Source organism: Nothobranchius furzeri, chromosome 14 (genome assembly GCF_043380555.1).
Source record: "Nothobranchius furzeri strain GRZ-AD chromosome 14, NfurGRZ-RIMD1, whole genome shotgun sequence".
Taxonomy (NCBI): Eukaryota; Metazoa; Chordata; class Actinopteri; order Cyprinodontiformes; family Nothobranchiidae; genus Nothobranchius; species Nothobranchius furzeri.
In genome coordinates, this window is record NC_091754.1 from 58,050,571 (window position 1) to 58,070,404 (window position 19,834).

At 41.8% G+C, this 19,834-nt stretch overlaps 2 protein-coding genes and 1 non-coding gene across 4 annotated transcripts; 1 reads left to right on the plus strand and 2 right to left on the minus strand.

The window, feature by feature from the left end:
- Window positions 1-23: 23 nt before the first annotated feature.
- Window positions 24-13,594, minus strand: LOC107380978 (sperm-associated antigen 17). Its single transcript, XM_054743216.2, has 11 exons — window positions 13,382-13,594; window positions 12,870-13,013; window positions 12,560-12,619; window positions 12,361-12,487; window positions 9,796-10,005; window positions 9,571-9,722; window positions 8,268-8,411; window positions 7,195-7,291; window positions 6,964-7,076; window positions 6,621-6,803; window positions 24-108 (listed from the first exon to the last, which is right to left on the minus strand). The coding sequence occupies exons 1-11, from the start codon at window positions 13,487-13,489 to the stop codon at window positions 67-69; spliced, it is 1,380 nt and encodes a 459-aa protein (XP_054599191.2). The 5' UTR covers window positions 13,490-13,594; the 3' UTR covers window positions 24-66.
- trnag-gcc (transfer RNA glycine (anticodon GCC)) lies at window positions 6,513-6,583 on the minus strand. The gene has a single exon. It is a non-coding gene; the product is annotated as a tRNA-Gly (tRNA).
- Window positions 13,595-15,195: 1,601 nt separating the features above from the next.
- Window positions 15,196-19,426, plus strand: LOC107380976 (zinc finger protein OZF). 2 transcript variants are annotated; one of them, XM_070544251.1, is made up of 3 exons: window positions 15,196-15,260; window positions 16,964-17,233; window positions 17,306-19,426. In XM_070544251.1, the coding sequence occupies exons 1-3, from the start codon at window positions 15,254-15,256 to the stop codon at window positions 18,223-18,225; spliced, it is 1,197 nt and encodes a 398-aa protein (XP_070400352.1). In that variant the 5' UTR covers window positions 15,196-15,253; the 3' UTR covers window positions 18,226-19,426. The 2 variants fall into 2 exon arrangements, with proteins under 2 accessions (XP_070400352.1, XP_015807900.3); XM_015952414.3 differs by having other exon boundaries at window positions 16,964-19,426.
- The last annotated feature ends 408 nt before the right edge of the window (window positions 19,427-19,834 follow it).

Here is a 19,834-nt window from a genome sequence, read left to right on the forward strand (position 1 = left end):
AGACTCCACCTAACAGAGACCAACTGCTGGGCTGGCGGTGTCCTCTGGCTTTGCTATGAAGCATACCTACTTGAGCTCTGCTTTAGGACTGGGATCCAGTGGGTCATTCTGTGAAGAAATTAGTAATTAAATTAAGATGGGAGGGTAAAAAATATTTTTTTTTGTTGCTAAATTGTACTTTCCCAATAAAAGTCCCAAAAAAAATCCCTATTGTGTTTGAGTTTGTAGATTATTACAAGATTAGAGATGTTCGGATTGTTTTTTGTATTTTTTGTCTCCAATTTGAGTCATTAGATTTTGATACCAAGTTCCAATACTTCAGCAATGCATTAAAATAAGAAAAAGTAGAAAACACCCAAATTTGTATATTTTTGGAATTTTTTTTCTAACTTTCTGTATTTGTCATTTTCCTAGTTTAGCTGCCAAAACATCAGTAATACAGGAAGAACATTGATAAATGTTTTAATATTATGAAGATGTTAGAACATAACCCTGTTGCTCGTAATTCATATTGTTTAAGCAGTATATGAACATGCCGAGCTATAAGGATTACGACAGTGCACGCATGTAGGAGGCTGTGTTTTTGTCCAGGTTGCTGCAGTGAACTGGGAGAGCACGGTGTTTGGCTTTAAGGCGACTAGGACTAACTGTACACTGGTTAAAATAAAAACTGAGCCATTGCCATTAAGTTATATTAGTCATTAGGTTATATCCAACCGTTTCCATCTGATTATGATCATTTAAAATCATGATCAGGCCCAGATTCTGATCCGGTGATCGGATGGGATCATTCCTGTTAATAACTGTTAGGGATTTTATCATTCACCTAATACCTGCAGTTGTAAGCCTCAAGCTTTGAGCGTCTGTCCTTTTTGCAAAAAGTGACTTGTGTGGTGATTTGTCTTTCTTTTCTCTTTGACTGCAGGTTTTAAGGCATTTGGGGCTGTAACGTCCAGCAATGGTCAGTTTAGGTACAGTTTGACCGTTCAACATCTGGTCAAAAAGGAGACACGAGACTGCATGTGTCACCTTTAAATCAGCCTGCCTCCATCCCACCAGCTGGAGCTCAGAGCCTGCAGCTCTGAACACAGATAACGAATTGTCAATAATGTTTTCTCCTGAAGGTCCAATCTTTCAGGATTCTTCATGCCTCCATATAAGGAACACTCGCAGCCCGGATTAGTTGCTAAATCAAAGAATGATTTCCTAAATCAGATATGAACTTATTCAACTTATAAGCTAGATAATCATTAAATAAATGTTTGTTTATTGCTATTTATAATAATTATAATATAATGAAATGTTTTATTAATCGGTGCTCAATGATTGAAGTTGGAAATGAATGTTATGTTATTATTATAGTGATTGAAATATGTTTCAGCATGTTTATATGACAAGGTCATCACCATTTGCACTCACACAAGAAAGTAAGGTTAAGTTAAACTCATGACACATAAATTGTCCTTTTCCCCAGATCAGAGCGTCCGGTATCAAGGAAGGCGTGTTTCTGAGATCCTTGGTAATATTCCTCAAACTTGTCAACCTCTGGTTGGCTACACAAATCATAACATGAGAACATTAAAACCAGATTACTCTGGTGATTCCTCAGTTCTAGAGAAAGCTTCAGACCGGCCATCTGAAGCAAACCCCTCTTGAACCCATCAAAGCTTTTGACACGTCAAAACCTTTTTGCACCTGCAAAGCTGACACAGCAAACATATCCTGCAGAATAAGCTGATATTGTTCCGACTCCTTAAAGAGTCCCAGAGGTGCGGTTCCATCCATCTGTCATGACCCGAGACATCTCTGGACTGAAGAGTCGGTGCCAAGGTGTTCTACAGCCCTTCGGTGCCAGAGGTCAGCCGACCTCTCTGACTTTTGGATCCACCAAGAGGGTCTCCGAAAACGGTTGGGGTAGACACAGATTGCGTCTGATGTGCTTTTGATAATAATCAACTTCATAGCTTAACGCAAACTAAATTCTTTTACATCCAGAACTCAGCCCTCCTAGATACGGAGGTTCTGACTAACATCGCATTCACATAGGTTCATACATCACATCTAGTTCCATCATCACAGTAAATGTTAATTAACTTGTCATGTTTTAATTGTTGGTAAAATAAATTCTTTTATAAACCTGACTCTTTTGGGCAATGACAGCTTGACCTGGAGGGGTGTGATTGGGAGGAACGGCCCGCCTGATCTGAACTCGAGTGGTGTTTCGTTATTGGACTTCTGTGCAAGCCGCAGTTTGGCCATAACGAACACCATGTCCGAACATAAGGATGCCCACCGGTACACTTGGTACCAGGGCAGCCTAGGTCGCAGGTCGATGATAGACTTTGTAGTTGTATCATCTGACCTGCGGCCGTATGTTTTGGATACCCGAGTGAAGAGAGGAGCGGAGCTGTCAACTGATCACCACCTGGTGGTGAGTTGGATCAGGTGGCAGGGGAAGATGCCGCGTAGACCTGGCAGACCCAAACGCATAGTGAGGGTCTGCTGGGAACGCCTGGCAGAAGAACCTGTTAAGACGGTCTTCAACTCCCATCTCCGGCAGAGCTTTGACCGCGTCCCGAGAGCAGTGGGGGACATTGACTCCGAGTGGGCCTTGTTCCACTCTGCAAATGTTGAGGCGGCTGTTGCTAGCTGTGGTCGCAATGTGGCCGGTGCCAGTCGTGGTGGCAAGCCCTGTACCCACTGGTGGACACCAGAGGTTCGGGGAGCCGTCAGGCTGAAGAAGGAGGCCTACAGGGCGTGGCTGGTCTGTGGGTCTCCGGAGGCAGCAGACAGGTACCGGATAGCCAAGTTTAAGTTCTCATCTTTAAACCAAAACTTTTGGAAAGGAAACTGCTTAGTCTATCACCTGATCTGAATGGCATTTAATTAGTCCCAAGTAATGAACATTGATGTTAAATTAGATCAAGTCAATTCGTTTTAATCCCACATTTGAGGTTTGTTGGATTTCCTACCACCACCTTCAGAATATTGCTAAGATTAGAAGCATCTTTTCCAGTAGTGATGCTTAACTAGTTCATGCATTTATCACATCAAGACTGGATTAGTGTGATTACTGTTAGGACATTAGAAGAGTTATAATTAAAAGCAGACATTTCAGTTATGGGGCTCCTCTCTTGTGGAACCATCTCAAAGCTTTAGTCTCTGAGGAAGAAACCTTGTCTACTTTTTGGACTAGGCCCAACACATTTTATTTGATAGGGACTGGCTAAATTCTGATGTTGGCAAACATCTGGATAGTGGGGGAGTAGAGGGAGGTTGAATATAGAGTACACAAAAGGTAAGCGATAAGACTTTATTTTATACTAATCAGAGGGCAGGCTGCCGTTGCCGGGGCCGTCGCCCGAGGGCAGGCTGCCATTGCCGGGGCCGTCGCCCGAGGGCAGGCTGCCGTTGCCGGGGCCGGGGCCGTCGCCCGAGGGCAGGCTGCCGTTGCCGGGGCCGTCGCCCGAGGGCAGGCTGCCGTTGAGGCCATATCTCATGCAGACTAGTTCTGTGTCAGAGGAAAGATTGGAAATGACTTTTAGGTGGAAAACAGTCATTTCATTCTGTTACATCTCCAAACAACTCCATCCAAAACTGAGACCTGGGTATATAATTAATAATCAATTTAGTTTTGTTCTTTGTCATTTTATAGTATTTTAAATAAATGATCCACTATTACATTTTAGTCAAATTTAATACATGCCATAAATAGATGTCTATAATAAAGTCATGTTTATGTTTGCCATACATATTGTAGCGGCCCTGCAGTAATGTTCTTATTCAAATTGCTTTATATGATTTTCACTTTGTTCTGTGTGTTGGGTGTGAGGAGTGGAGAGAGAGTTAGGTCTGGGTTACTTTTACCCCCATTTTGTATTGGCGTGATTAAATCTGAGCAGGTGTGCGTTTGAGTATAAAGACGTAGGAGTTTCTGCAATAGCCGTTAACGTCTTATCTCAATCATCTCAACACGTCCAGCAGGACGCTAAAATGCATGTAAAAGTTATCTGATTAACTCTGAATATAACCTAAATCTACCAGACACAAATGTACCCACCTTCCTCTGCTGAAATAAGACCACCATGACTCGATGCGCTGATTCCCAGACAGTAGATGATCCGTAACTGTGGCTTGGCGATCCAGCATAAGTCTGTGTGCGCATCACGGAGGGTACTATAGTCCCATTCTCTGTCCCGAGGTCTGTTCGTAATCTCATTGGTATCACACCAAGACTCTTTATTAGGGATGAGCCGGATACTCGGATACGGATAAAGCATTTTTGACGAATACGAGCATGGAACGAGTAAACCTCGGAAATATCTGTAATCGTGCTGAAGGAAAATCCTCATTGGGTAACTGACTGTCTTCATGCTCTGTGATTGGCCAGTCACATAGAGCGCCCGCCCCTCCCTACACACAAAACTCTCTAGTCGGCCGGGAGCTCAGTCCGTCCGGCTCATCCACGCACACACACAGTAACGGATCTTGCTGTGCTTGCTTCACTGTTGCTCACGTTTCTTCAGTTTTCCCTAGGTTTTCTTCAGCTCGCCTCTTTTTCAGTTGAATATTTCAAGTTAGTTTTGTCGTAACTTACTGTACATGATGCATTTGACAAGACAGAGCTGACGTGCTGCATTAACTCACTACCTCCGCTCCGGTCGGGTTTTATATTTTTTTTAACTCCATCTCTCTCCCTCTCACCCTCTCTATCTCTCTCAGACACACACACATTAATCAACATTGTTTTGTTTAACTTTGTGGGGGGGCAAAATGCCAAGAACGTTAAGAAAAAAAATCAGTTTAATCAAATTAAAATAAAAAATATACATAAAGTTGTGTCTGGTTCTAGCATTTCATATTTCCTAGTTCCTACTGCATGAGTTCAGATGTATTAATCCTTGCACTCAAATATTGATGTTCTGATTTTATTGAAAAACTTGTTCTGTAATAGTTTCTTTACTATTGTGATCAAAAATATTTAATCTCTATTCTGAGGCTGCTCTGTAAATAGTTTTCAAATAAACAATTCACATAGCAACTTCTGATCGATCCATATCAATTTCAGATTTAAAATAATACATTGATGTAAACCACACCCACTTCATGTTAAACCACGCCCACTTCCGGGTTATGCCACGCCCATTCCGAGTAAAGATACAGATAGTGGTGTACTCGCTCATCCCTACTCTTTACACAGTTTATATCATTTTGAGCTATAACAGCCGGGTTGTTGTTTGTTGCTCCACACAAGCCCCATAGTTCTTCTTGAAAAGCCATCTATACATCCTGACAGGGCCGAGCCAAAGGGCTTCAGTTTGTCACAGCCATCTACGTGCCATATGTAATTGGGCCCCATGGAGTGATACGTGCATCTTGTGAACCTCCTTTGACTTCTCAAAGCAATTCTTTGAGGATTCAGTTGTCTCAGCAGCCTCAAAACTACATCACGCTTGATACGCAGCTTGTATTTTTGTTTGAGAACTTGCCACATGGTCCGATTTCCAAACAATTGCCCTGGTCCTCAAAGCTCGGTCAAAACGGCACGCCTCACATCAGGAAGTGGAGAGTAGTTGCCTCCAGATTCCTTCAGGTGCGTCTTCAGTGTATGCATACTAATTGAAATGTCATGATTAGACTTACGCATGTCCAGTATCACATCGTATGTATGTCCTGAATCAAAATATTCTTGAATAGCGGCAGCTATGTGGTCACCGCTAATGTTCATGTTTGGAAAATGCGCTACAAATAGAGTACTTCCGGGTCACAAGACAAACATCGCAGTCGGTTAATCACTGATGTTTCCTGTTGCTGACTGGTACCAAACCATTCCGGTTTCTTAATTTGTGTGTGTTTGTCTTAATTTGTGTGTGTTTTCTTAATTTGTTTGTTTTTCTGTTTTTTTGTGTGTTTTCTTAATTTGTTTGTGTGACCATTATTTGTTTGTGTGCTTCTCAATTTGTAGTTGTGTTTAGTGAGTTGTTGGTGTGATTTGCACTTCAGGGCCACCGTACTAGTCAGTCTGTATTTGTGTACATAGAGAATCTGCAGCAGTCATGTGTATTTGCTGCTTTTGACCTTGACTTGAGCTCCCTCTGCTGGACACACGGCTGTATTACGCTCTGATTCAGCTTTGTGAGAAACGACTGCAGCTGCAGCAGCTCCACGGTCTCGAGTCTAAACATTTCAGAGTTAGGTAGTCTCCTTCTGCTGGGAGCCTTTCTGAACTCACTTCACATTCAAATGTAGAAGCAACAGAACAAGCCACGTCCTCTTACACAACGTGTGCTCTTTGGAGTGAGTGTTTCCCCTCCCCCCCAAACACACACACACACTCATGTCTCACACACACACCAGCAACGGCACGCCTACTGCATTTATGTTGCAGGACAGGCACCGTAGTCATTGTAAACAACAGGAGGAGGTCTTTGATAGAAGGACACAGGGCTTTGAGCTCCTCGCTAAAATTCACGTCACGTGTTAAGAGCTTCGGCGGGGAAAAATGAAGTTGCTGCATTGGCCGGGAATCGAACCCGGGCCTCCCGCGTGGCAGACGAGAATTCTACCACTGAACCACCAATGCTGCTTGTGCTGAAGGAGCAACACTTCTCATTTTATACCTTCATGTCTTCTTCCTTCTGTGCTGAAGTCAGGACGTCGGTTAAACGCTGGTTCCTCTCGTCTTCGGTGTGTAGAAGAGGCAGGAAGTTCTCCTGCATGCAGCTAGCATGCTGGGGGTCCAACCAGGGGCCACCGCTGACCGGTTTGGGTTCCTCTGGTGTTTGGGACAAAGTGAGGACCACCTGGACACAAAAAAAAACACACAGGAAATGAAGTTGGAGGTGCTTGTTCATACTGTCATCACCTCTTCATCCACACACACACACACACACACACACACACACACACACACACACACACACACACACACACACACACACACACACACACACACACACACACCTGCTCCAGCATACAGTTCATGATAAAGGGTACAGTGCAGGCTTCAGGGGGAACCTGGTCCAGTAGGTTGCTATAGTAACGCCTGTCCACACAGAGAGGAGGCAGCTTGCTCTCTGTCCACACAGGAAAAAGATATTCAGGTTTTACTGAATCAATTGTTGGGACAAAACTTAAGAGTGGCAGTAAAGAAGAGCAAAAGATGCAGAATGAGATCAGAGAGGTGAGGCTCACCAGGTTCTGGTGGGGCTGGTTCCCTGTTCATCTTCTTGGTGTGTTGGGTCGGCAGAACGGTCGACTCTAAAGAGGCCTGATGAGTGGTTTTAGTGAACTGGAACAAACAGAAGCTCGTGTTACTTTTGGATTCAGTATTTGTTACAGATCAGCCTCAGGTCATCAGGATGATTCTATATGAGCTGTGTGTGTGTGTGAGTGTGTGTGTGTGAGTGTGTGTGTGTGTGAGTGTGTGTGTGTGTGTGTGAGTGTATGTGTGTGTGTTTGGGGTGGGGTGGGGGGGCCTCTTTAGCAGCTTATGATGAAGCGGAGTTGCATCAGGGGTCCGCAGCAGAGTGGCGCAGCGGAAGCGTGCTGGGCCCATAACCCAGAGGTCGATGGATCGAAACCATCCTCTGCTAAAGTTGGTATTTTAAAGGTAAAATGATCTTTTTAAATAACATTTGAGCTGAATAAAAGACACCAAATCTAAATGAAAAATATACAATAATAAATGGTTCAAATATGACAACAACTACAAGCTACCCCTGTTTACAGGTTTACTACCGTCACGGTAACAAATAAAAACACTCTTTTAGGGTTACAGGACATAAGAAAAACTAGCAAATATTTACCAGGTTCTAAAATTAGTCAAATCTAACGTCATTTATAGAGAAAACACAGCAGTTTCTCCACGTTGGGTCAACATTCGCTAAACAAAAACCAAAAATAAAAATGGAAAAGCACCCCGTTGTTAAGCTCTGGACTCTGATCGTTCTCCTGGGTTCTGGCCACAGCTGTCAGGTCTATAGGAGAGTTCACGGTCAACCCAAACCACCAGCCCTCAGCCGCCATGCTGACAGCTGGTGCTGGAGCTGAGCATTATGGGTAAACATCTCTACTTAAGGGAAACAACCTTTAATCCTCCTCAGAGGGAAGAACAGCATCAGTTAGATCAAAGGAAACTGCTGTTGTTGACGAGCTCACAGCTGGCTTACCTCTGACATCCACTAGGGGGCACACTTTAGGTTAGATCTGGATAATTAAGAACTGAGTGAACCCTCGTAGGGTTAGGGACTTTCTAACATGTTCACCTGTTCAGGCTGGGAGTCCCGTCCAACACAGGGGACACTCAGAAGCTTGACATCGTCCCTGTAATGCTGATACTGTCTACGCCAGTCCAGACAGTCGTAGATGAGATTAGCCACGCCTCCAAAGACTCTGCTTCCCAGGTTCAACTGAAAACATGAAACCCACAAACGCGATGAAGAAAAATGACTTTTTAATGCAAAGTTCTAGAAATCCATCCTAAGAAGAGATCTATGAACTCATCAGAGGTGGAAAGTAACGAATTACATTTACTCACGTTACTGTAATTGAGTAGCTTTTTTGTGTATTTATACTTTTCAAGTCGTTTTTAAAGTCTGTACTTTTACTTTTACTTGAGTACGTTTTAAAAAAAGAATTGTAATTCGCTACATTTTAAATCATATCCGTTACTGAGTAAAAATAAATTGTAGGCTTAATAAATTAAAAATATTACGTGTAGCAGCGTCGGAACGGAAAGAGACACCTGCATGAGCGCCGCGTCTAAACCGTAGGGGGTGGGGGTGGGGGGGGTGTACACTTTTGCTCAAAGACCAGTTCAGTCCCTCAACTCGCTGTTTACCTCCTCTCCTGTGGGTTGGATCCCGCACCTTTTGCACACCGGCGTGACGTCATCAGAATTCTGCTCGGTTCGGTAGCCGGACTCGGTTCCGTGTTTGAAACGTGTTTCCCTGTCGCTCCGCACGGCAGCGGCAAAATAACGTTTAGCGCTCATAACAAGCGGATTCTCAGCGCTCTGCTCATAAAACAGAAGACCTGCAGGCCTCTGTGAGTTAAAACATCCTGATACTGTTCAGGTGTAAACATTGTGCTCCACCCCTGTGTTTGAACTCAAGTTGCTCCTCGATGCCACACATATGTGATCATTTAGCTTGTTTCTTTATTTTACTCCAGAATAAGAGATTAAATTATTACTAAAGCAGTTCAGTGTAGTTAAATTAGTCATTCAAATGATTCTAACATGCTGCTGTGTGTGTGTGTGTGTGCGTGTGTGTGTGTGCTCGTGTGTGTGTGTGTGTGTGTGCACACCCGAGCGAATTGTGAACTGGCATTGTGATTTTGAACTACTTAGATGTAGCCATCCTTACACTGACAAAAATGTAACTAAGTAACTTTTACTTTGAGTACATTTTGTTTACGATACTTTTTACTTTTACTTGAGTAAAAATTTAGGCAAGTACTTTTACTTGTACTTGAGTAAAAAATTATCAAAGTATTGGTATTCGTACTTAAGTAGGAAATTTTAGTACTCGTTCCACCTCTGGAACTCGTATGTGAGGCTCTTCTCACCACTGCATCAGAGTCGTGTGTTTGAAGAGAGGATGCGAGATCTGGGACAGTACAGCTGAGCTGAACCACATCATGGAGCCTGGAGTCTGGTGGCCCGCTGTCTAAAGCTGCTCTTAGACCTGACCAGAACCGCTTCACCTTTAGAGTCATCTCTAAACACCAGAGTGAATGAGAACATCAGATCTGGACAGGTGTACGAAGCCAAAAGTAGTGAAGAGTCTTAACCTGCTTCCAGAACTTGAGGAGCTCTTGTGCTCGGCCGGTTCTCCTCAGAGCGGTGACCTTGCTCCTCTGCACGGGTCTGAGCCTGCTCTGGGCACAGCTGGAAGATGTTTGCTACGTGTACACCATCCTCATCGAGCAGAGGAATCAGCCGTGGCTGGTAGAAGCCCACCAAGAGTATGTAGTGGTGAGGACCAGCGTCTGGTTCATCATCTGATGACAAATACAGACAAGCACACAAGTGTTGAAGAGCAAACTGCAGGTTAGAGACTCCCATGAACCGATGTTTAGAGAAACATAATAATAATAATAATAATAATGCATTGAACTTATATAGCGCTTTTCTAGACACCCAAAGATGCTTTCACACACTCTCACATTCACACACTGCCAGTGATGGTAAGCTACTTGTAGCCACAGCCGCCCTGGGGAGGCTGCCATTTGGTGCCGTCGGCCCCTCTGACCACCACTAACACAGGCAAGTTGGGTGAAGTGTCTTGCCCAAGGACACAACAGCAGGATGCCCCTGGCGGGAGCTGGAATCGAACCCATGACCCTCCGATCATGAGGCAACCCGCTCTACCACCTGAGCTACTGCTGCCCCCAAACAGAAACTCGTTTTAAACAGTTTTTTACACAAACATTAATTATTCAGGCTTTTAGAGTCTTTTTTGTGAGAAAGTTCTTTTGGCCAAACCAAGTGACGTCATCTGAGGGAGTCCTGTTAGCTTAATCCAGAGAAAAAAAAACAGATTATAATGGCGGCAATGGCACAGAGGAAACTTTAGTTGTTTATAATTATACTCATGAGTCATGATGGACCAAAACCATTAAGTTAAGAGTTTGCTGCACGCCCCAGAGAGCAGAGACAAACCAGAGGGAGAGACCATCGGCCAAAGCAGAGAGATTAAGGAGGAGCATTAGCAGGGGGGGTCTGGTGAGTTAACCATGTTAGCTTAAACTCGTGTGCGAACAACACAATATTGTACTGATTACTATCGTGTACCAGACTATTAAAATAGTATCGGTCAGTTAATATAATATTAATACTGATGAGCGTCTGTCAGCGGTCTCATGCTCGCTGACATCCGTTCACCTAACGTAGCTTAGCTTAGAGAGAGAGGCGCCTGTGATCCGGTTCTGGAGCTCATGCGGGCTTCTGTGAGCTGGATTTGACCCAGACACGAGCGAGACAGTAGAGCAGGTATTTTTAAAAACCGCGCATCCTCTCCTGGTGGTCCAGGCGGCGGTTCTGATCTGGTTCCGACCCGGAAACCAGCTGGCCCGCTGAGCCGCACGTCTCTTCTGGTGGTCGGTTCTGACGGTGATCGGAGCTCCAGAAATCCACATTTAATTTTTTAAACCCAGCCTCGGGTCTTGATGGTTCTGTTTAGCCTGGCAAGCCAGACTAAATACATGTATTACTTAGTCTGGCCACGCTCCATTGACGGCTCTCGGTTGTGGGGCGGGTTCTACCGTTGTCTTTCAAATGATCTCCGCATTCCACTGGACAATGAATGTGACATACTCTTGTTTCACTCTGTTGCATCATCCCACCCACCAGGCATATAGAGTGCCCTGATTGGCCCACAAAGCGGATAAAGCTCTGTGATTTGTTCACTAAGCAGATAGAGCACTATGATTGGCCCACCATTATGGACCAATCACAGCTCTTTATGTGTTTGAAACCCCTCTAGAGAGCTGTGATTGGCCAGCCAGAATGCTGTTAGGGGCTGCGGAGGTTCCAGTGGAGCGTTCCTGGACCAAACTTTGCAAAGCAAGAATTTGGTCTAGTTCACTAGGCTGGATAGTTTTTATTCTGAAAGGAACCGTTGCAGCAGGTGGAACAGCAAAAGATTTTATCCAGCTTGTCGTTGGTTCTTTTGGCTGAAGAGGAAAGTTACAGATTGGTCACTCCGACAACTTCTCTAGAACGCTTTGAACTGGCGTTAGAGATGACGTGGGCATAGTTTTATACTTCGGAAGTTTTGGTTTATGGTCGAATGAAAAGATGACAGATTTACCAAACACCACCAAAACCACGCCTCTGTCAGATCTGTCAGATTCTGATTGGATCAGTGAAAGTAATGTGTCATGTCTTTCAATGCTACGTGAGATCAGTCCTAGTGGAAACATTTAAAGTCATATTACTTATTATATTCTATAGGATTATAATAAAGTAATTAATATTTTGATTTCACAGATTGGTCACATCTTATTTATTGACTAACACTTTGATTAGCTTTATTAAAATAGAGTTCTTTGACTTATTAAAAGGAGAGAGTCCATTCTTCATTCTTCTCTTGAGCTGGAAAGAAGCAGTTTATAACAAATGCATGAGACCTTGAGGCCCTATCTCATGCAGACTAGTTCTGTGTCAGAGGAGAGGGGGAAAATGACTTTTGGTGGGAAACAGTCATTTCATTCTGTTACACTGGTTAGTGGGGGAAGTCCATGCATCAAGAGAATACCCTAAAGCTGCAGCCGTGATTTGAACCTGCAACCTTCTTGCTGTGAGCCATCATGCATAAACCATGAGAAGTAAACATCAGCTGCAGCACCACTCACCTGCTCTCCCTCTCCTGTGCTTGTCGCTGGCTTTGATCTGCAGCAGCATGAACTTCAGTACTTCGGTCATCAGGTTACAAGGAATCTCCTCTCCTGCATCCAGCAAGGCTTTAGCAGCCTCGGTGATCTACTCAAGACGCCGACATCAGCAAATCACACACTGTAGGTAGAAGTCCTCACAGATCCCACACGTCCCTACCTTGTAGAACATGGGAAGATGATCGGATTTCTTTGCTCTAGGATTTCCCGGTTCACAAATCTGTAAATAAAAGGTTTATTTACAGATAATAAAGAAAACCCCATTTTACAAATATGTTTATACTAAATTATGATTAAATTAAACAGTGATTCGCGTGTGTGTTAATTTATTTTAGAAAACAACAATGACTATTTTATGGTAATGAAATGCTAATAAATTTGCTAAAACACACAAAGCAGTTGTATGAGTTTCATTATCTTGTTTTTAATTATTTTTAATTATTTTTTCACACTAACCGATAAAATTATACCTTCAGGAGAACGTTGTCCCGGGACAAAATGGTGAAAAGTTTCCGTTGTGGCTTGAGCACGGCTCTAGCCAGGGGGCTGACGAGCTGCTTCTCTTCCTCTGGACTCCTCCCGACTAGCAGAGACACGCAGGCCTGCCACGAGCCCTGGTCACGAGCAGCTCCATTAAACAATGACTAATGCTACTTAGCATCTGCTTCCATCAAAGTTAATATAAGAAGGTCTGGCCGGAGTTCGTGTAATAAATCGACCTAAAACTGGTTAAAATTTGTTTACATCGATTATTTCCCATTTAAAAATGGCGATAATTAGAAACTGCGCAATTAATGATACACTTCCGGTTTGCGCGTTTGTACGTTCTAAATGAAATACTAACAATTCCTCTGTGTAGCTTTAATTCTTTTCTTTTATTAATTTTTTTGTTTAATTTTTTTAGCTAACAGAAGCCATTTGAGGGGAACGGGAATATCGGTGTTAAAAAAGATCAAACGGATAAGTTCGGAACTTCACAAACCTCGTGGAACTGAGCTTTGATGAGCTCCGCCTCAAAGGTCTTGTTTCCAACCGGAGTCCCAGGGGTGGTCCTCGACTTTTTAGCCGAACCCTTTTTACCAGCCTGCATTTTTACTGCTGGTAAAACATAACTGAGCAACTATGATACGAAACGATTTAAGTTAGATTAGCGCCTTTGTTTACGTCTGATCGATCTGTAGGGCACTGTGGGTTTCTGTTGCCCACATTGATCAGGAAACACACCAGCCCACTTTCACAATAAAAGCATAAAGATTCATGTTTTAAGCATTTAAATGTTAAACCAAGGTGCATTTCTGTTATTGGTGTGAAATTATGGAATGAGCTCAATGATGACTTGAAGAAATTTAATTCTACATCAAAATTTAAAGCATAATGTGAAAAGTATGTGTAAAACATGAATGATTTGTTTTATTTATTTGAAAGAAATATATTTAAATTGTATATAATGAATTAAAAATCTAGGGTTGGCCAAAGTAAGCACTGTTTCTGACTATTCCTTTTTTGGTTGAGATTCATGATGTTATCTTTGTTGTTTAAAAACTTTTTCCTGTTAACGTGACAAACAAAATAAAATAAAGAGAAGAAGAATTAATGATTATAAAAGCGAGAAAGTACAGATCATTATTATTATTTAGCCGCTCATTGAAATGTTTTTTAACTGGCAACAATGTGGGGTGTTTTATGTCCACTAGATGGCAGCAGAGCACACGAGAGTCCCAATTAAAACCATAGATTCAGACTTAATTGTACTAATTCATTTGAAGTTATTTGCCATTGCGGAACTCAGTGGGGGTTTTTCTGGTGAGTCTCAACCTGGCAGGAAACCAAAACACACACACACGCGCGCGCGCGCACGCACGCACACACGCACACACACACACACACACGATCAGCTGATCCAGAGACAAATAGAAAGGATGAACCTCCAACCTTATTTTAATATTGTCAACAAAATACGCAGCAAAGCGAGATTTTTTGTTTAGTTATTGAAGCAAAACTTTTCATGGGCAAAAAATTCAATACAAAAATACATAAATAGATTCAATAGGAAAGCAGGAAGACGTTATTTCTGTTTTTAGAATTTTTTTTACGTCAGTTCAGAGTATTTAGCATTTAGCGTTTTCATCACATTTATCTTGTATTTTATTGGAAACATCTCCTTCTTCTACATCCTTGTTTCTTAACTCCGCCTGGTTCTTCCTTCAGATTGTTTCATAATTCCTCTTAAGGTTCAAACAACAAGTTTTCTATGAACTACTTCATTTTTGGAGCTGTGAAGTTCAGTTTTGAGCTATGAGCTGTACTACATTTTAAAATGTACGAACCTGACTTTGAACTATATCATTTCTAACGAACTTTCCTACCCTGGTTCCACTAAGAGAGCTAATTTTACAGGAATAATAATAATAACACATTTGTTATCTATTCTCATTTATTCAGCACCAAAGAATGTGGTGGTGTTGGTATTCAATTATTAATGTACAAGAAAATAAACGTGTTTTAAGGAAACCTGAATGTCACAAAGACATAAATATGTAATTGGTTTAAAATGTATAGCTAAAGTAAATAGTTTGTTGTGTTACAGTTTCATGTTCTTTGTTTCTTAATCGTCCTTTTTTCATTTATTTGAAATCATATTTACCGTTAAATTCATGTTTTTATCCGTAGTTTAATGGATCTAGAAGCATAAAGCTGAATGGAAAATAGAGCAGAGATTTTCCGGTGACCACTCTAGACCGAGAGGTGGCGCTAAAACACCTAAAGTTGTTTTTCAGCCGCCATAACACCAAAAGAAGTCAACCACAACACTGCGCATGCGCTATTCCCTTTCTGCACTGACCTGCATAAGGAAATGTCTGGTAGGTTTTTTAGGTTGAATTTAAATGTACATTTGTTTCTACAGACGACGTGAGCGTAACTAAATGTTAGCCTGAGAACAATGGGAGGGAACGAGGGCGGACAGAGGTCTCAGAAATCCCACCGTTGTATGGCAGCCCACGAGGGCAAAAACATTTATAAAGCGCCTCTCTAGATAAAAGTCACTAGTTGCTTCACAAGCACGATTGAACTTAAAAAAAAGGATAATAATGAGGGAAAAGTAATAGCTTTTAATGTTTTAGTGGCATGTTTTATTCGACTATTTTGTGAATGTGTTAAACCTTATTTAAAAACTTAATCATGTTTTATTCGACTATTTTGTGAATGTGTTAAACCTTATTTAAAAACTTAATCATGAATCAAACTGAAAGCGCAATTTCTCATAGAAAAATATTAATAGAATCATTTCCTAAAGTCATTCAGCCCTACTTATTGTGGCAATACACGAGGGAGCTACAGATATGGCGTGCTCCAAGCACACTGTAACCTTTCACTTTGTTCAGGGAGCAGCCAACAGTTGTCAACAACGCCAACCTTGGGAGTTTCACCCAAGGAAGTATCAGAAAGCACATAGTAGGTTCATTCCACTAAATGAGGCATAAGACGTGGTTCCAAAAGTTAAATTGATTTATTTAAAACAATCTAATATATATATATATATATATATATATATATATATGGTTAAAAATGTCTGATTAAAAACAAGACACACATGGAATAACTTGCAGGACTGAGACTAGCTGTAGGAGGGAATGACACACGGGGTGATGAATCCCAAAAAAAGAAACAAGTGCAATAATATAATAAAGTCTTCCCAGGCAATAGTGACATTCGCACAAACGGGACCGCCACCACCCCCTGTCCCTGCCTGCACAAAAGAAAAGGGGAATTACAACCGAACAATAATTTAAAATCACTTAATTAAAACACAGTTTTCCCCTCTGGACTCTAGGCTTGGGCGGTATCCAAATTTGAATACCGTCTAACTTCCACTTAATTTTACCCCAGTATACGGTATTACCGTGAATACTTAAAAAGTATGACGTGAGCCTCAAGTGGACCTTCACCTTTCTGAATCCGAATAACAATTACTAAAAAAAATAACAACGCAACTTTGTTACACCATGGTAGAAGTAGAAATTACTGTTTACAACATGGCATTCCAGCATTTTTAACAGCGTTCTTGTCTTTTCCGACAGTGCGAGCTATTTCTCTCCAAGAATTATTAACAACATGTTGATCACGGTGATCTCTGAGAGCTGAATCATACAAATGTCTGTATTTACGAACCTCTGCCGTACTAGTTCTTGCCGGTCCGCCATGTTTTTCCGCGTCCGTCCGTCCGCGTGGTTAGAAATTTTCCGAGGTGCGCGTTGCGGAAATTCTGGGCCGTGCGGAGACGCGGTGGAGGGGCGTGGTTGTTAAAATGACGCAACTTTTCCGCGTGGAGCCGTGCGGACCTCGCGGACGCGTCAAGCATAAACCAACCTTAAGGTTGAGAGAAATCGCAGCGTGTGCTGGCTTGTTCCTTGAATTTGCAAGTAACGTGGTTCTAAGGTGATTTGCTGTTTTCTGAATCGGTTCTAATCCCACCAACCTAAAGCATCAATACAACTGTTATATGTGTGGATAAAAAGTTACAACAGTCTGTGATTCACATCAGGTTTTTCTGTGTTTCCTATAGATGATCAACAGATGGTGCTGGTTAAAGAAGAAGCTCCCGAAGAACAGAGTGCTGGTGTGGACCAGAAGGACCCAGGACACCTCCACATAAAGGAGGAACTCTGGACCAATCTGGAGGGAGACCAGCTCCATTTGAAAGAGGAGACTGATGCTCCCAGGTTTCCATGCACTGCAGTTTCCATAAAGAGTGAGGATGATGAAGGGAAACCTCAGTTCTCACAGCTTCATCAGCAGCAAATAGAAGAGCGAGGTGTTCCAACCAGTGGCTCAGGTGACCAGATGAAAGCAGAAACTAGCATAAACCCAGATGTAAACCCAAATGAACAGACATCTGATTCTTCAGAGACTGAAGTCAGTGGAGATGATGAAGAAGATGATGACGTGAACCTAGACTCTGACCTGACAGAATCTGGGCCGGAAAATGGAGACGGAGACAGTGACTGGGATGACAGCAAGCCTTCTGAGTCAGATGTTAAGACGATCAACAAAACATTTAGCTGCCTTGAGTGTGGTAAAAATTATCTTTACAAGGGGTCTCTCCAGAGACATGTGAGACTAACAAGTCATTCAGAAATAAGGTCTTCAGGTTCTTTGGTTAGGAAGAAATGTGTCAAAATGAAGCAACATGTGGACTCATGCAGGAAAGTCCGGAAAGAACAAAAATCATTTAGTTGTGATGACTGTGGAAAAAGATTTAAGACAAAATCATATTTAATCAGCCACATGAGAGTCCACACAGGACATAAACCTTATGCTTGTGAGCTCTGTGGACAAAGATTTAGTGAAAAGACCAATTTAAACAAACACATGACAATTCACACAGGACAGAAGCCTTTTGCCTGTGAGCTCTGTGGACGACAATTTAACCGAAAGACACATTTAAATGACCACATGAGAATCCACACAGGACAGAAGCCTTTTGCCTGTGAGCTCTGTGGACACAGATTTAGCCTAAATAAGGATTTAAACTGCCACTTAAGTGTCCACACAGGACAGAAGCCTTTTGCTTGTGAGCTCTGTGGACGAAGATATGCCCGAAAGACACATTTAAACAGACATGTGAGAGACCACAAAGGACACAAGGATTTTGCTTGTGGGCTTTGTGGACGAAGATTTAACCGAAAGGACACTTTAAGCAATCACATGAGAGTCCACACAGGACAGAAGCCTTTTTCCTGTGGGTTCTGTGGACAGAATTTTTGCAAACAGTCTCGTTTAACCAAACACATGATAATCCATTCAAGACAGAAAGAACTCATTTAACTACTAAAGTATAAAAAGTAGGGATGTGAATCTTAGAGCAACTCACGATTTGATTCGATTCCGATTCTCGGGGTGCCGATTCGATTGAGAATCGATTCTCAATTTAAATCGATTCACAATCAGTATTAACAAAGAGTGTCAGCTCCAGGATGAACTACTTTGTTGTACAAGTTAGTTAAAGCTATGGGACATTTTTATTTGACTTTAAACTGGTCATGCTCCAAAAATGCTAATGTAATGTAAAATAAAGTGATTCTAAAACTGTAAACAGAAACAATCTTTTGACCAAAAGGCAACATTTATTTTTGCTTATCTTATAAAATATAACAAATCTGTAGTTACCTAACAGTAGCTTTGAAAGTAATTCGGTCAAATACTTTTCAAGTATGTGTAGAAACAAGTTACATGAGTAATCCTGAGTACTCAGTTATCAACTTAGAAAATAAATATGAGAATATCTAAAATTTCTGAGTATGGAAAAAATTACATTCAAGTGCCCTCTTATCAGCAGATTCAAACATAAATCATCTCAATTTATCGGACCACAAAAGTAAACTGAGTACTGGCTCTCCTAACAAAGATCAAAAAAGTACATCTCAAACCTGTAACATGCCAAATATTTCAGTTCCTGGAATCGATTCTGAACCTTTGTGAATCGATTCTGAATCTTCATAAATAAGAATCCCGATTCAGACTTGAATCGATTTTTTTCAGCACATCTAATAAAAAGTCTATGTTGCTTTGGCCCTGTAGGGTTTGGTAAATTGAGTGCTTTAAGAGCTCAATATATATTACCTCTACTTTTGACCAATAAGCTGTGATACTCTATCTAAATATCAACCCTGCTTGGTCTTTGTGTGTTTATCAGAAGATTCAAGGGTTCTTGCTTTATCAGGGGATTGTACACACTTCGTTTTGATTCAGAAAAGAGTCAGATTTATAAAAGTAAGAATTTATTTTACCAACAATTAAAACATTTCAAGTTAACTAAACATTTACTGTGATGGATGGAACTAAATGTGATGTATGAACCTATGTGTGAATGTGGTGTTAGTCAGAACTTCCGTCTCTAGGAGAGCTGAGTTCTGGATGCAAAATAATTTGGTTTGCTTTAACAACATGCCCTACAGGTTAGAAATTGTAAGTCGCTTTGGGTAAAAGCGTCTGCTAATTGAATAAACATAATAAACATAAACATTAAGCTATGAAGTTGATTATTATCAAAACACATCAGATGCTATCTGTGTGTCTGCTTCAACCGTTTTCTGAGACCCTCTTGGTGGATCCGAAGGTCAGAGAGGTCGGCTGACCTTTGGCACCGAAGGGCTGTAGAATACCTTGGCACCGACTCTTCAGTCCAGAGATGTCTCGGGTCATGACAGATGGATGGAACCGCACCTCTGGGACTCTTTAAGGATTCGGAACAATATCAGCTTATTCTGCAGGATCTGTTTGCTGTGTCAGCTTTGCAGGTGCAAAAAGGTTTTGACGTGTCAAAAGCTTTGATGGGTTCAAGAGGGGTTTGCTTCAGATGGCCGGTCTGAAGCTTTCTCTAGAACTGAGGAATCACCAGAGTAATCTGGTTTTAATGTTCTCATGTTATGATTTG